At 42.9% G+C, this 16,527-nt stretch overlaps 2 protein-coding genes across 2 annotated transcripts; both read left to right on the forward strand.

The window, feature by feature from the left end:
• Nucleotides 1-493: 493 nt before the first annotated feature.
• On the forward strand, nucleotides 494-13,421 carry LOC308276249 (shugoshin 1-like; the record flags this gene model as incomplete). The annotated part of the gene is made up of 6 exons (XM_080714875.1): nucleotides 494-638; nucleotides 937-1,133; nucleotides 4,392-4,468; nucleotides 7,377-7,435; nucleotides 12,679-12,865; nucleotides 13,307-13,421. The coding sequence occupies exons 1-6, from the start codon at nucleotides 497-499 to the stop codon at nucleotides 13,419-13,421; spliced, it is 777 nt and encodes a 258-aa protein (XP_080571001.1). The 5' UTR covers nucleotides 494-496.
• Nucleotides 7,851-9,946, forward strand: LOC308276892 (shugoshin 1-like; the record flags this gene model as incomplete). The annotated part of the gene is made up of 2 exons (XM_080715850.1): nucleotides 7,851-7,911; nucleotides 9,126-9,946. 2 exons carry the CDS (start codon nucleotides 7,851-7,853, stop codon nucleotides 9,944-9,946), a joined length of 882 nt encoding a protein of 293 aa, XP_080571976.1.
• Nucleotides 13,422-16,527: the final 3,106 nt, after the last annotated feature.

Here is a 16,527-nt window from a genome sequence, read left to right on the forward strand (position 1 = left end):
CATGGCCCATACTTCCTAGAATATAGTAAGCCCCCGATAAATATTTGTTAAACAATGAGTGACATGTTATTGAACGTTTAAGTGGGAAAACAATATTAAATCAAGTTTTCCTATAAAGTAGCTGAGAATAAAATTATGGGCAAAAATATGAATGAGGTTTTATAGGGTTTGTGTGTATGCGACGGACTTGATTTTAACGTCTGTTTTTTTGTTTGGTTTGTTTTTTGAAGTGGGATCTCACCGTCTCGCCCGGGCTGGCCTAGAATATGAGATCTCACTGCCTCCTCCCCTCACGTAGCTGAGGATACAGGCATGTGCCGGGAATCGAACTGTGAATGAGATTTTAAAACTGCAGGATCTTATGGGGGGTGCTCGCCAAGTACTGTGTGCACTTCTGTATGAACATCTGTATTTTTTAGAGTCTTAAATTTTATAGTCGATGGTATTATCTGAGAATAATTGAGTGTTTTTATTACTTTAAATTCTCAGGCAGAAGATGGCTAAGGAACGGTGCCAGAAAAAGTCCTTTCAAGATAGTCTTGAAGAAATAAAGAAGCGAATGAAAGAGAAAAGGAATAAAAACTTGGCCGAGATAAGCAAGCGCAAGTCCTTTATAGCTGCACCGTGCCAAGTGATCCGTAAGTATTTTTTTTGTGTGTGTGCCAGGGATAGAACCCAGGGGCATTCTACCTCTGAGCTACACCCCAACCCTATTTTTTATTCTTTATTTTGAAGCCGAGTCTCCCTGAGTTGCAAAGGGCCTCACTAAATAGCTGAGGCTGTCCACAAACCACAGTCCTCTGGTCTCAGCCTCCCGAATGCTGGGATTTACAAGCCTGCGCCGCCACGCCCAGCTCCATAAGCAATTTTTATTTTGTCATTGCATATCACTTTTAAGGTATATGATTAATAACGGATAAATTTATTTTCTCTTAGCCAACACTTCTACACTGCTGAAAAATTACCAAAACAACAACAGAATGTTAGTTTTAGCTCTGGAAAATGAGAAATCCAAAGTGAGAGAAGCCCAAGAGATCATCCTACAGCTGAGAAAAGAATGTTACTACCTGACCTACGAATTACATACACTGAAAGAGAAACTTTCCTCACAACAGATGGACGAACCTGCCCAGGTATTGTCATTATAAAGACTGAAATTGTGTTCTTCTTGGTGAAGAAATTTAACCCATGGATAAGTACTTTAGATCAACTTATTATTTAAGTTAATTACAGGTATCTCTATTATTAGCAAATTGATTCAAAACACCCTTCCATTCTCCAGCACAGGTATTGCATATGACCAATTAAGAAAACTTGAATCCTGTAGATGATTGAAGTTTGTGTCTGCCTAACTAGTTCTGTAGTGAGACAGTGCGCAGAAGAAACGGCTTAGCCTTTTGCACCGTTGGCCTCCCTTTGAATGTTCAGCGGAGTCAAAAATAGACCAACTAAACTAAAGGCCTGAAAGGGATAGTTGAGGTAGACCAGTCCAGAAGCTTAAATCACTGTTGTCTCAAGTTTCGTCTTAGCTTTTCTGTGTAATTTTGCCAGGTCCAGTTGGGTTTTATAAGAACTATCTTTAATTGGAGAATGGAAAGTATGTAACTGGTTTTTGAAGAATTGTTTTCAACCTACTAATTGACTAAATAAGGAAGACTACGCTTAAACAAGAAAGAGCCTGAATATTTTGCTTGCCAAATTTGATTGATTGATTGATGATTGATTGATTGTGATACTGGGGATGGAACTCAGGGGCTTTCTACCTCTGAGCTCCACCCCCCAGTCCTATTTTTTAGTTTTTTTATTTTTTGAAACAGGGTCTCACTGAGTTGCGAAGGGCCTCGCTAAGTAGCTGAGGCTGTCTGCGAACCACGATCCTCCAGTCTCTGCCTCTCGAATGCTGGGATTACAAGTGTGCGCCACCACGCCTGGCCCATGCTTACCAAATATTTAATCTGATTTTGTTCATGTCCAAGGTTGCAAAGAAGAGGCTCAAATATGGCCTTGGAAGCCAAAGTACTTTCCAAATAATTAATCTCTGGGTTTTTTGTATTTTTTTTTTTTTTCAGTACTAGGGGTGGAACTCAGGGGCATTCTGCCTCCAAGCTGCAACCCCAGCCTTATTTTTTATTCTTTATTTTGAAACCGGGTCTCACTGAGTTGCAAAGGGCCTCACTACGTAGCTGAGGTTGTTCATGAACCGTAATCCTCTGGTCTCAGCTTCCCAGATGCTGGAATTACAAGCGTGTGCCACCAGGCCCAGCTTAATCTCTGGTTATTTTATTTATTTATTTATTTATTTATTTATTTATTTATTTATTTATTTATTTATTTTGCAGTACTGGGGATTGGTCCCAGGGGCATTTTGCCGTTGAGCTATACCCCCAGTCTGATTTTAGTTTTTATTTGGAAATGGGATCTCACTAGGCTGATGACAGTCTCATTGCTTCCTGAAGCTGTCCTTGAACCTGAGATACTCCTGTCTCAGCCGCCCAAGTACTAGGATTACAAGCGCAAGCCATTTTATTTCTGATGAACAGTTTTCGTCTATTATAAAGTCAATACATCATATATTGATCACACTTCCGGAAGTCAGTTTGAATTAAATAAGAATGACTTAGGAACTGGACTGGGACTCCTCTTCCTGACACAGCTCTACAACTCTGCCTCTGTCTCCATTGGAGTCCTCCATCTTGCCTCTGGCACACTGGCAGAGTGTTCCTGCTTGTGAGAAGCCGGCTCTCCCCTTGTGCATCATCACACTCTCTTCCTCTCACCTCCTTTAGGATTTTGCTCCTGGAAAATTGTTTACTCCTCCTCTTGTCTCCCTGCACTTGATCAATTGGATAAGTCCAGCCATCGTACGAAGGTGCTCTAGTAGCTCTTGCCTTGAGAGGAGTAGAAAATAAATGAAACCTGCCTTGGTCACATATCTCTCTCTCTCTCTCTCCCTCTCCCCCCTCTCCCTCCTTTCTCTCTCCCCATTTCTGTTTCCCTTCACAGCAGAACTTTTCCAAAAAGAACAGTGTGTCGCTACCTTCAGTCCCTCGGCCTTCACGCGTGTTTGAGCGTGCTCTCGCCCGGCTTCCATCCCTACCAGTCCATCGTTGCTGCGTGCCAGGCCCGCGGGTCCTCGGTGTTATCACAGCCCGCGGTCGTTTCTGATTGTTCTTGACCTCGGTCAGTGCAGCAGAGCTCGCTCTTGGAAGCCCGAGCCCTTGGCCTCCTGGCATCGTGCTGCCTGGTGCCCCTGCCTTCTTGACTGTCCCAGGCAGTCTGCTTTGCTGGCTGCTGCTTTATTTCTAAAGGGCACTTAGCTGACTCTGCTTCCTCTCTGGCGTACCTTGCCTTCTTCGGCAATTCTTGGGAATCTTCAGTAATTAGTTACCTTCGGTGATTCTTGCTCAGCACGTAGCCTGCTCGCTTGCTCAGGCCAAAACCGAGAGGCTGCCTTCTGCCTCACTGTCCTCACCTCCAGACCTGTTCAGTCCTTGTGTGTGACTTATGATCTCAAGGCCTTCCAGTGGGATTCACCTCCAAATCCCTTCCTTTCTCCCCTTTTAATCCATGCCTCCCGCAGTGGCCAGACTTGTCTTCTTATTTTATGTTATTTCTTTCATTTACAGTTCTGAGTATTGAACCCAAGGCTTCACGTGTGCTAGGTTAGAGCTCTACCACTGAGCTACATCCCAGCCCTTTTTATTTTGAGATCAGAACCTCACTAAATTGCCAAGGCCAGCCTCAAACTCACTATCCTCCCACCACGGCCTCCTAGGAGCTGGGATGGCAGGCACGCACACCACGCCACTCACCTGAGGCTGATCTTTGTAAAACTTATCCTTTATTTCCCTGCTTTGTATTTAAGTGGCTTCCAGCCACACGTAGACTAAATCCTGTGCTCGTGGCTCTCCGGGCCCACAGCGTCTGCCTGGCATGGCCACCTCCGGCTGCTGGCGTGACTGTTCCAGCCACGTCGGCCCGTCTCCCTCTCACAGCAGTGTCACGACTTGGCTTTGCTGCTGCCGCTTCACCTTCTCTCCCAGTGGCTGATTCCTTCTGGCCTTCAGGCTGCGGGTCCGAGTCATTCTAACTGCAGCTGCTCCGGGTCACTGGTCACTTCATCTCATAGCACTTACCTCTCTCTAAAGTTGTGTCTGTAGCTCTTTCTTTACGTCCTTTTTTAAGAATATTCTCTCGGCAAATCTTGTTCATCTTCAGCAGTTAGTAAGCTTAAGAGGCTATGATTTGATCCAGTCTTAGCAGTTACAGTCCCAGCTCCTAAAAGTGCCTGGTCCCATAGCAAACCATCAGTAAGTGCGTACTGTTGAATAAATGTATGCTTTGCGGTAAATACCTCATTGTAACAGTGTTTTCTTTTAACACAATAACAGAACCAAGAAATATGTCCCTCAGGAACGGACTCCAATAATGACGGCAACACCAGGGCTATGTCTGTGACGGATTTACCGTTAGTATCAAATTTGTTATTATGCTTACTAATACCAAGAAAGATTTACTTCTGTGCTTCATTACAGAAGGGAGTTTGTATCCTATTGATGCGTATTGGGATGCTTTCTCTTTTGAGAATATATTTAAGAAAATTTGATATGCTGAAATTCTGTTGTACATAGCCAAGTTAGAGCTTTCTTACATGTAGTTACATCTAGGACTAAAACACCTTAGCCAGGCGTGGTGGCACACGCTTGTAATCCCTGCACTCGGGAGCCTGAGACAGGAGGATTGTAGTTTGCAGACAGCCTCAGCTACTCAGTGCAGTTCTTTGGAACTCAGTGAGACCCTGTTTCAAATTTAAGAATAAACATAAGGTGAGCGTGTAGCTCAGAGGGAGAACGCCCCTGGGTTCCATTCCTAGTACCTCAAAAAACAAAACAAAAAAAAACCTTTACTAGAATTTAATTCCTTCAATCATACTTTTCTCTGTATCACGTTTTTATTCTAAGAATTTGTTATAAAATGATGACTTTTTTTTTTGTGTGTGTGTGTGTGATACTGGGGTTCCTGGAAGCCCTTCAACCTCCAGGCTACACTCCCAGACCTATTTTTTATATTTTTTTAAATTTGGAAACAGGGTCTCTTAAGCCAGCGCGGCTGGCTTCGAACCTGCACGATCCTCCTGACTCCGCCTCCCAAGCGCAGGGATTACAGGCGTGCTCCACCATGCTCGGCAAAATGATGACATTTTGACACTCCTAAAAATAGTCTGATTTAAGAAAAAATATATAGCAATGTATTATATTTAACATAGCTGTCATACTGTCTAGCTAGTCCAATTGCTTTTTCTGTCAGACCCAATATACCCTTTTCTTGGATCAAATGTAGTTTGTTTATATATCAGTTTTGTTTGTTTGTTTGTTTGTTTGTTGTGGGTGTGTTTTACTGGGGATTGAACCCAGGGGTATTCCACTTTTGAGCTACACCTCCAGCTTTATTTTATTTTTATTTTTGAAACGGGGTCTTGGCAGGTTGAAGAGAATCTCACTATTTGCTGAGGCTGTCCTCAAACCTGTGAATCCTCCTGTCTCAGCCTCCCAAGTACTATAATTACAAGCGTGTGCCACCACTCCTGATTTTGCTTATGAGTTACTGAGATTTGATCATATATAGTAAAACACTCGTATTTTAATTACACAGTTCAATAAGTTTGACTAAAATGTATACCTGTAGTATCAAAAACTCAATTAAGATACAGAGCATTGCCCTTCCCACAGTCCCAGGATTCTCCCTCTAGATACTCTTGACATTGTAAGCAGAACACCTTTTGCCATCTATAGGATATGGTATGTTACCACATCCTCATTCTCTGCCCACGCAATGCCAGTAATGCTCCTGTCCCCGAGTTGTGAGGCAAAGCTTGTTTCAGAGAGTGTCAAGTATCCCCAAAGAGCATATGCTCTGAGGTGAGAACTACTGCCTCACACAGTTCATTTCCTTTCAAGTTTGACCCCTTCGCACACAAGCAGCCACAAATGCTGGGCCTGGTGGTGCACACCTGTAAGCCTAGTACCCGGGAGGCTGAGAGAAAGATCACAGTAATGCGACGAGACACAAGACCCTCAGCCACCTAGTGAGACCCTGTTTCAGAACAAAAACAGAAAGGGCTGGGGTATAGCTTGGAGGTAGAATGCCCTGGGTTCAGTCTCAAAGAAAAAAAGTAGCCACAAATGCCCCCTCCCCCCGCCATGGATTACTTTTCACCAGTAGGTTTTGGGGTTCTTTGTTGTGCTTTTGCTTTGGGTGGTGCTGATGGAACCCAGGGCCTTGTGAGTGACAGGCGAGCGCTCTCTCTCTGAGCCACGTCCTCATCCCTTATTAGTAGTTTTTAGACTGTTGAATTTTTAAGATCTAATAGAATATGAGCAAAAGTAACATGAGGTAATCAAGATTTTAGAAGATTGTTAGGTTTTGAACATAAAATCTGTTTCCTGAACCAGTGTTAAACAACTTCAGAGGAGTTCACCATAAAAGCATGTGTTACCAAGACATCAGCTCTTCTAATGATAAATCAGTCTCTTAACTAGTTGAGTGACCAAATTGCATTTTAAAAACATGTAAATCGAGCCAGGTGTGATGGCACAGGCTTGTAATCCCAGTACTTGGGAGGCTGAGACGGGAGGACCACAGGTTCGTGGCCAGCATCAGCTACTTAGTAAGGCCCTCTTACCTAATGAGACCCTGTTTAAAATAAAGAATAAAAAATAGGGCTGGGGATATATCTCAGAGGTAAAATGCCCCTGGGTTCAATCCCCAGTACTAAAAAAAAAAAAAAAAAAAAAAAAAATGGGTTTTTTGTATGTATGTGTACACACATACACATACATACATTATGCCCGGATCAGCCGGGCATAATGGTCCATGCCTGTAATCCTAGTACTTGAGAGGCTGAGATAGGAGGATCAAATCTGCCTGGCAACTAGCAAGGCCCTCAGAAACTTAGCGAGACCCTGATTCCAAAGGAAAATTGAAATAGGGCTGGGGGTTTACGTCAGAGGGTGAATGACCTGAGTTCAATCCCTAGTACCACTAAAAGAAATTAAAGAAAATACACGCACGTGTGCGCGCGCACACACGCAGTTTCTTCAGTGACATAGGTTGAGTTAGAGGTTAGAGCAGGTTTTCAGGCTCTCCAGCGTGGTGTGGCAGTTCTTCCAGTGGGAGATGAATGTCATTTGTAATAAATCAGCTGCCATTATACTCAGCATAAATGTTTTTTGGTTTCTTTTGATACAGAACAGATGTATTGGGTTGCAATAGAATTATGAAATACTAAAGAAAAGGCTTATAATTTAGGAAAATATTTGTTTTTATTACATAATTGCTAAATAAATTTCTATTTTTTTATTGGTTTTTTTTCTAAGGCAAGCTCCTGTGGAAGAAACTGATCTGCCAGGGCAAGGAGAATCTCTTCAGAGAGAAGGTAATTCAAGGAAAAATCTAAAAATGTTACAGGCAATATCTTTGTAAACAACATTAAGTTTCTCTAATTCTTTTAAGTCTGCTCATCTGCTATTCTGCTAAAAGCAAATCAGTTTATTTTAAAAAGACTAATACAGATTTAAAATACGTTGATCCAGCCGGGCGTGGTGGCGCACGCTTGTAATCCCTATGCTTGGGAGGCTGAGACAGGAGGATGGCACAGGTTCAAAGCCAGCCTCAGCTACTTAGTGAGGTTTTCAGCAACTTAGTGAGACCCTGTTTTCAAATAAAGTATAAAATATATAAAAAAGGTCTGGGAGTATAGCCTGGAGGTAGAAGGCCCCTGGGTTCTATCCCCAGTACCACCAAAAATAAAAAATAAAATAAATAAATAAAATACATTGATCCATTGCGCCATGTGTTTAATGAGAAGCCTTGGCTATAACTGCTGCTGCAGCCAGCCCCACTTCGTGTTAGGTATTTTACATACTTTGCCTCACTTAACCCTCCCACCTCTTGGTAATACAGGTATAGTCAGTTCCTTTCTGTATGGGCTCAAAGAAATAGAGCATCTCATAAGAAGTAATATAGGTGGGTAAGAGGTAGGGTTTAAACTCAAAGCCAATCTCCAAAACTATGCTCTCCTTGCTACCTTTAAGTTCCTGTGCCTTTATTTCCTATTTGTATTAAGTTTTTAAGCAGGGATACTGTTGGGATAAGCAAAATCGGATATCCTTCTTTTCCAGATTATATTTCTTACCTGAAATATCTTCCGGTTATTCAGATCATGTTCATTTTTCAAAGAACACCTTAGTTTCCACTTTCTCAATGTATTTGTCCCACTTTGGAAGGAAGGTTCTATTCCTGTGACTTGAATCACGGATATATAGAGACTATTCGTATCTGCGGGTGGGGGTTGTGTTCTTCAGTAGTACTAGAGGTTGAACCCAGGGGCATCCTACCTCTGAGCTAAACCCACAGCCCGATTTTTTGTTCTTTATTTTAAAACAGGGTCTAAGTTGCAAGAGGCCTCACTAAGTAGCTAAGGCTGGCTCTGAACCTGCAATCCTCTTGTATCAGCCTCCCAAGTACTGGGATGACAAGTGTGTGCCGCCATGCCCAGCGAGACAGGAGCACATACAACCCCATGTTAGCGTTTCTCCCCTCCTCCCAGTTCTGGGGGATGAACGGGGCAAGTAGCCCTTGTCTACTTAGCTACATTCCCAGCCTTTTCATTATTCACTTTGATACAGAGTCTCACTAAGTTGCCAAGCCTGGCCTGGAGTGTTTATCCTCTAGTCTCAGTCTCCCCAGTAATAGTAACGAGGATTACAGGCCTGGGCCACAGTGCCCAACTCCCTGTTAGAATATTCTTAAAGATTATGTACAATTCTTTCACAAGTCAGATATAATCTGTTGAGCATTGACAAGTCAATAGATGAAATATGAAATCGTCCAGATTTTTATTTACTTGCAATAAATGTAGAAACACCATAGAATATCTTTTCTGGGTTTTTTGTTTGTTTTCATACTAGGGATTGAACTCAGAAGCATTCTACCTCCAAGCTACACTCCCAGACCTACTTTATTTTTTTATTTGGAAACCTGGTATCCCTAAGTTGCTGAGGCTGGCCTTAGACTGTGATCTTCTGGTCTCAGCCTCTCTTTTATTTTATTTTTTTAATTTTCAGAGCAAGTACCTACTATTTCTCAGGACGTACTGGGAGGTGATTTGAATCCAGATGAATCTAGGTCTACTGATACTGTCTTACCTAGAACTGTGTCCCTTCGTCGCCAGTTAAAGAAAGATTTTAATCATCTAAGTCAGTCCAACGCCTTGGATGATTTTCATACCAGTCATTTGGCAGAGACATCTTTTGAGCTGGAAAGAATTAGATACATAGACTCAGCAGCAAACACTCATGAACCTGAAAATGTAGAACGAAATGTTTGTCAGTGGAACAGAGACCACGTTAACTTATCACCAAGGCGGCTTCACCCAGGAACGTTTAGTAAAAGAAAAGTGGTCACTTTAGAATCTCAGTCTGAACAAACTCAAAGTCAGCATAAAGAAGCCCAAGGACAAAAGAGGAAAGAGAGAAAGAGGGCTAACAGAAGGAGAAAATCAAAACCTACGTCAAAGCAGAAAGGGAGCAGGGGTGAAAATAAACAAACTGCTTCCCCTCAAAAGTCGGACGGATCTGCATGTGATGCTTACAATTTTAATTTGGAAGAAGGTGTGCATCTGACTCCTTTCCGACAGAAAGCGAGTGATGATCCCGACAGGGGAGAAAACGGCAGTGCGTCCGAGGCGAGCGCCTGTGAATCCAGCGGTTCCGCAGATGATTCCGATGACCTCTACGTGCCCCCGGGCAAGTGCCCCCAAACTCTTACCGCCCTAGCAGAAGACAGGAGACCAGTCACCAGGCCTCGATCGAAAAGAGCCTTAAGACCTCCCGATGAGAAAGAGGCAGAGGGGTCTAAGCCAGCAGGAGCTCCTTCCGGTGAGTGACGGGCACGTTTCCTGCACTTGCACTGTCTGTGGTAGTGACAACTCCTGGGGCTCACACACTGCGCTTACATCTGTCTCTGGGAGGGCTAGAGCCTAGCCATCTGTCTTTGGGGGAGTTGCAGTCCAGCTTCATAGTGGGGCTCAAGGAGTGGAAATCACAATTGTGTTAACTCTCTCTTACAAATCTAAATCTTCTTTAACAATAAATATTACTTGTCATAGAAACAGCATTTTTATTTCAGTAAATGAGGCCTGGGGGGCACTTTTATGGGATTAGAGCAAAATGAAAAGCTTTGTGTGTGTGTGTGTGTGTGTGTGTGTGTGTGTGTGTGTGTGTGTGCTGGGAATGAAACTCAGGGGCGTTCTACTTCCAAGCTACACTCCAGCTCTATTTTTTTTTTTTTTATTCTTTATTTTGAAACAGGATCTTATTAAGTAGCCAAGGCTGTCCACGAACCACGATCCTCCTGTCTCAGCCTCCCAAATCCTGGGATTATGAGCATGTGCCACCACTCCTGGCTGTCATGAAAAGATCTTTAGTACACTCATGTGAAGCAGCCCTTGACTATGAAACCAAACTATTTGACAGGAACTGTAATTTAAAATAAATTTCTAGCCGGGCGTGGTGGCGCACGCTTGTAATCCCTGTGCTTGGGAGGCTGAGACAGGAGGATCGCACAGGTTCAAAGCCAGCCTCAGCTACTTAGTGAGGCTTTCAGCAACTTAGTGAGACCCTGTTTCCAAATAAAATATAAAATAGGTCTGGGAGTATAGCCCAGAGGTAGAAAGCCCCTGGGTTCCACCCCCAGTACCACAATAAATAAATAAATAAATAAATAAATAAATAAATAAATAAATAAATAAATTTCTAGCTAATAAGAATGGGCTAATGAGACCAAGTAACTTTTTCCTAAATTTACCGGCTTAGTATTCTTTTGCAAGACAGCTAACGCTTGCTTTTTTTAATGGTATTTATATTGAACTAGGGACATTCTGCCTCTGAACTACACCCCAGCCCTATTTATTTCTTATTTTGAAACGGGATCTCACGCTAAGTTGCTGAGGCTGGCCTCAAACCTGCAATCCTCCTGTCTCCGCCTCCCAAGTACTAGGATTACAGGCGTGCACCATCATACCTGGCTGAAAATCTTACTCTCACTAGATCTTTTCAAATCAGGCAGCTGGGCATAGTGGCACACACTTGTAATCCTAGGACTTGGGAGGCTGATGCAGGAGGATCCAGGTTCATGGACAGCCTCAGTAATTTATTGAGGTCCTCTACAACTTGGTGAGACTCTGTTTCAAAAATAAAGAATAAAGAATTTTTTTTAAAAAAATAGGACTTTGGGGTAAGGGGTATCTCAGAGGTAGAATGCACCTGGTTTCAATCCCCAGTACCACAAAAATATAAAATAAAATTAGGCATGATTCATTTATTGGTAATACACTCTGCACCTTCCTGCAGACTTCCATCTGGAACGTTAGTTAGTATGGCCAAACTAGCATATTATAGGCCGGGCGTGGTGGCGCACGCTTGTAATCCCCACGCTTGGGAGGCGGAGACAGGAGGATCGCGCAGGTTCGAAGTCAGCCGCGCTGGGTTAAGACACCCCGTTTCCAAATAAAAATATAAAATAGGTCTGGGAGTGTAGCCCGGAGGTAGAAGGGCTTCCAGAAACCCCAGTACCACCAAAATAAACAAATTAAATAAATAAAATAGAATAAAACAAACTAGCATAGTCAGGTAATATCATTCTCAAAAATTGTCACAGTATTTCATTTAGTCCTCAGACAACTCTGAGTTGTCATGCTTATTTTGTTTATAAGGAAACTAAAGCAAAAAAATATCAGTTTTTCTAGTCAAGTAATTATGCAAATATATTAGCTTGCAAATATATTTTTTAAAATATACTGTAATGATAGAATAAGCCATTCATGCCAGGTACAGTGGCGCATGGCTGTAATCCCAGCTACTTGGGAGGCTAAGACAGGAGGATTACAAATCAGAGGTCAGCCTGGGCAACACAGTAGGCTGTGTCAAAGGGTCTAGGATGTAGCTCAGGTAGGGTGCTCTTGAGTTCAGTCCCCGGTTCCACACATGCAGACTCACAAAGAATAAATAAACAAGACTGGCAAAAGGTTCATATTTATTGAAGCTAAGTAGTTGGGGTTCCTTATGCTATCATTGCCATCTTGGTATACATTGAAAAAACACTAAAATAGCTTGGTCTCCAGATACCAGCATCGGCTTTACCTGAAAACAGTTCAAAGTACAGAATCTTCGGCTATACCCATTCTCTCAAATTAGAATCTGCCTCTATCAGCTGGGCATGGTGCACGCTTGTGATCCCAGCATTCGGGAAACTGAGACAGGAGGATCGCGGTTCGCGGACAGCCTCAGCTACTACTTAGTGAGGCCCTTTGCAACTCAGTGAGACCCTGTGTCAAAATAAAAGAATAAAAAGTAGGGCTGGGGTTGTAGATCGGAGGTAGAATGCCCCGGGGTTCCATCCAGTACCAAAAAAAAAAAAAAAAAAAAGGATTTGCCTCTCTTCAATAACTTCCCCTGATGAGTCATAATTCATAAACATATTAAAGTTTGAAACGCATTATCCCAGGTTATAAAATACCTCATTTTGTGCACATTTAGTATATGTGATTGAGTATCATTTTATTCCTGTTATTTTTTTCTCTTTTCTTGGAATCATATTTAGAAAAAGTTGTTTCCGTAGGCATGCTGCCTGAGACCCACCGGTCGCCTCATCGTGGTCTGAAGGATATCACCAACACCCCCTCGTATCCCATAAGCATCGGAAGATTTTCTCTTTCTCCAGAGAAGAGTAAAGAAGGTGCAGTCGTGTGCCTGCCTAAGCGCCGCTGCACCACCAGCGTCAACTACAAGGAACCCACGCTCGCTTCGTAAGTGTCTGTCTGTGGGACGATTCTCACCTGCGAGAGGGGGAGTGGGGTTACGGAGCTTCGTTCCACAGTGGGTCTTTTTTTTAATTTTGCGGGTCTGGGGATGGAACCCAGGGGCATTCGACCTCCGAGCTACACCCCCTGCCCTATGTTTTTATTCTTTATTTTGAAACGGGGTCTCGCTTAAGTTGCGGAGGGCCTCACTAAGTAGCTGAGGCTGTCTGCGAACCCTGATCCTCCTGTCTCAGCCTCCCGAATGCTGGGATGACAAGCGTGCGCCACCACGCCCGGCTTACAATGAGTCTTATTTAAAATAAAAAACTGGATAAAAACCTGAAATGGAGACATTAAAATTGGCATTTTATAATTTTATAACAGAGAACAAGTTGTACTAGGATATTTATTTATGATTATGCCTAAGACCTCTTTTCACCTTTTCAGGAAACTAAGAAGAGGGGACCCTTTTACAGATTTGTGTTTTTTGAATTCTCCTATTTTCAAGCAGAAAAAGGATTTGAGGCGTCGTTCTAAAAAGAGCATGAAGAAAATACAATAAAGCATTTTTGTTTTCTGCAGTTTAAATGTATCCCACACCCTTTGTTATTGCTTGAATAAGAGTGTCTATGCAATAGGGCACAAGCAGATGGAGCTGCTGCCACAGAATACTCTCTTGGCAGGACCCTAAATCAAGAACATTTCTTCAGAACTATTCTTTGTAAGTATTTAAATTTGAGTTGCAAGATTCTGGAAATTAGTGATTACTTCAGTTAAGGCATTTTACTTCTAATCTATGGCAGCTTTATTTTTCTCTGAAGTGGGAGATAGTCGATTGAAGGATTTGTTAGGATAGGGTGAACACCTATAAATCCTTATAATTTTTGAGTAAAATAAATCTTGACATTCACAGGAAGGTAACCCCTAAGTCTTTTGTGGCTCCCTGATACAAATGTATTTAATTCTGAAGGTGAAATGTGTATGGGGAGATGGTTAGAGGACCGGTGGTTGTTTAGGCCCAAGGACTGGGTCAGTGGCTGGTGGGAACCTGGTGTGTGCTGTTCAAAGCAGTTCCTTGGCAAGTCGGACAGTACTACGTCACGACACTGGAACAGCTCCTTACCTAGTCAGAAGTCTAAAACGCTGGGTGTGTGGAAGGCTTTTCTCCATTTTCGATCAACCAATGAGGGAGTTAGTTCAGTTCATTAAATTTGATATCTATATTGTATATACCCCTTTGAGCTTTCAATCACCGTAGGTAGTCTATTTTTAAAGAACAATAAAATTTGCATGAGGTCGTGCTTGTGATTTCCTTCTGTTCCCTAGATATCAAGCAGAACAGCTGTCTGGTGGTCTTATTTCTAGCCTTCACTATTCTCATTGCCCAAGATCAGAAAATCCCATCTGGGTGAGGGATGTAGCCCAGTGGCAGAGCACTTGCTGGCATGACTGATGCCCTGAGTGGCCATAGTAAAAAAAAAAATAAGAAGAAGAAGAAAGAAAGAAAAATCTAGCTGGGCGTGGCGGCACACACTTGTAATTCCAATAATTGGGAGGCTGAGACAGGAGGACCACAGGTTCAAGGACAGCCTCAGCAAGTAGTGAGACTCATCAACCTAGTGAGACCCTGTTTCAAAATAAAAATTAAATAGGGTGGGGGGGTGGCTTGGAGGTAAAATGGCTCTGGGTTCAATCCCCAGCACCAAAAGTAATATCTAATTTTACCAGATGACCTTTCCTTGGCTGTGTCTCTGTCTCTGTGCATTCTGTGTCATTCATCCGCAGTTCTTTTCATTACCCAAAATATTCTTCAGTTGCACTCTCTTTTCAGTCTTTCAACCATTCCTTTTATTCCTGTTCTTTAAATTCTTGGAAATCATATAGACTGGCTGTCTTAACTTAGAATAATGTAATTAAAAATCTGTTTTTCTGCAAAAAAAGAAAGTGCTAAAAATTCAGTTTCTCGGCCTCAGTAGCTACATGTGAGCGGCTGGGGGTTCCTGTGTTGCAGGCCATTTCCACATCACAGAAAGTTCAGTGGGGCAGCGGTGGGAGGACCGCCCAATCCCAGCACCGTCGGCCGTCGGATAGTCTACGAGCCGAGCAAGGTGTTGATGTTTTTAAGCAGTTGAAAGAAAATTAACATTCAAATTTTGCCTTTTGGCCTATAAAACCTAAAACACTTACTTTCGGCCATGTATCAAGAGTTTGCCAGTTCCTGTCCAGATCACTGATGGTCTCCCAGTTTACACATCATCCTCTTCTGCTTTTCGCTGTAGCTTTGACTCTCACCCTCTTCAAACCCACTGTCAGCCTTTATCCTCAGTGTTGTTTTGTATGCTCAGTGTTTCTGTGTTAAGTACTGTTTTAAGGTTTTACATGGACCCTGTTGTATATATTGTACATATCCTTTTTTTTTTTTTTTTTTTTTTTTTGGTGGTACTGGGGTTCCTGGAAGCCCTTCTACCTCTGGGCTACACTCCCAGACCTATTTTTTATACTTTTTTATTTGGAAACAGGGTCTCATAAGCCAGCGCGCGCGGCTGGCTTCGAACCTGCGCGATCCTCCTGTCTCTGCCTCCCAAGCGCGGGGATTACAAGCATGCGCCACCACGCCCGGCTGTACATATCCTTTTACAACTGACTTGTAACACTGTTTTTGAGATTTATTCATGTTGGTAGATGTAGATTATTTTTGTCTTTGTACAGTGCTATCAAAATAAACCAGACTCCAAAGAGCAAGTTTGTTGCCTTCCATTACTTACAAAGTAGTGCTGTCTTTAAAGTTCTGCAGCTCTCCTGGGCCTCCTGCTGAAGTTCAGGCTCCTTAGCAGGGTGTTGCCTAAGCCTGTCCAGCTCGACCCCCAAACATCATCAGCCCTCACCCAACCTGCCATCAGTCTTTTGCCTCTGAACTCGCTGGTCTTGCATTTCTTCTCCATCTGACATGTCTTTTCTAGTAACATTTTAGTCTTAAAAGCCGACAATTGTTGACAAGTATTCTGCAAGAAGGTACACATAATAAACATTTCAGCTTCGTAATTACAGAAAAGATGGAGAAACGTGCTTGAGTGAGGATGGTTAGATGGGTTCACAAATAGCTGCATGGTCACACTAAGAGATTGTGGTCTTGGCATCTTGGAAGTTGGTATTTAGCATCCTATAGAAAACTTTCAGCCTTCCCCCCCATCCTGGGCAATAGTTATATCAATAATATGATATATCGGTTGAGGGTCTATCTCAATGGTAAAACACTTGCTGTGGCACCTATGAGGCCCTGAGTTCCATCCTCAGAACTACAAAGTCAGAGCTGGACGTGGTGGCACACACTTAAAATCCCAGTACTTGGGAGGCTGAGGCAGGAGGATCACGGTTCGCAGACAGCCTCGGCTATTTAGTAAAGCCCTTTGCAACTCAGTGAGACCCTGTTTCAAAATCAAGAATAAAAGCCGGGCGTGGTGGTACATGCTTGTGACCCTAGCATTCAGGAGGCTGAGACCGGAGGATCTTGGTTCATGGACAGCCTCAGCTACTTGGTGAGGCCCTCTGCAACTCATTGAGACCCGGTTTCAAAATAAAGAAAAAATAAGGCAGAGGGTGTAACTCAGAGGTCGAATGCCCCTAGGTTCCATCTCAAGACCCGCAAAAAAAATGAATAAAAAATATGG

This window comes from Muscardinus avellanarius, assembly GCF_963383645.1.
Source record: "Muscardinus avellanarius genome assembly, chromosome: 18".
Taxonomy (NCBI): Eukaryota; Metazoa; Chordata; class Mammalia; order Rodentia; family Gliridae; genus Muscardinus; species Muscardinus avellanarius.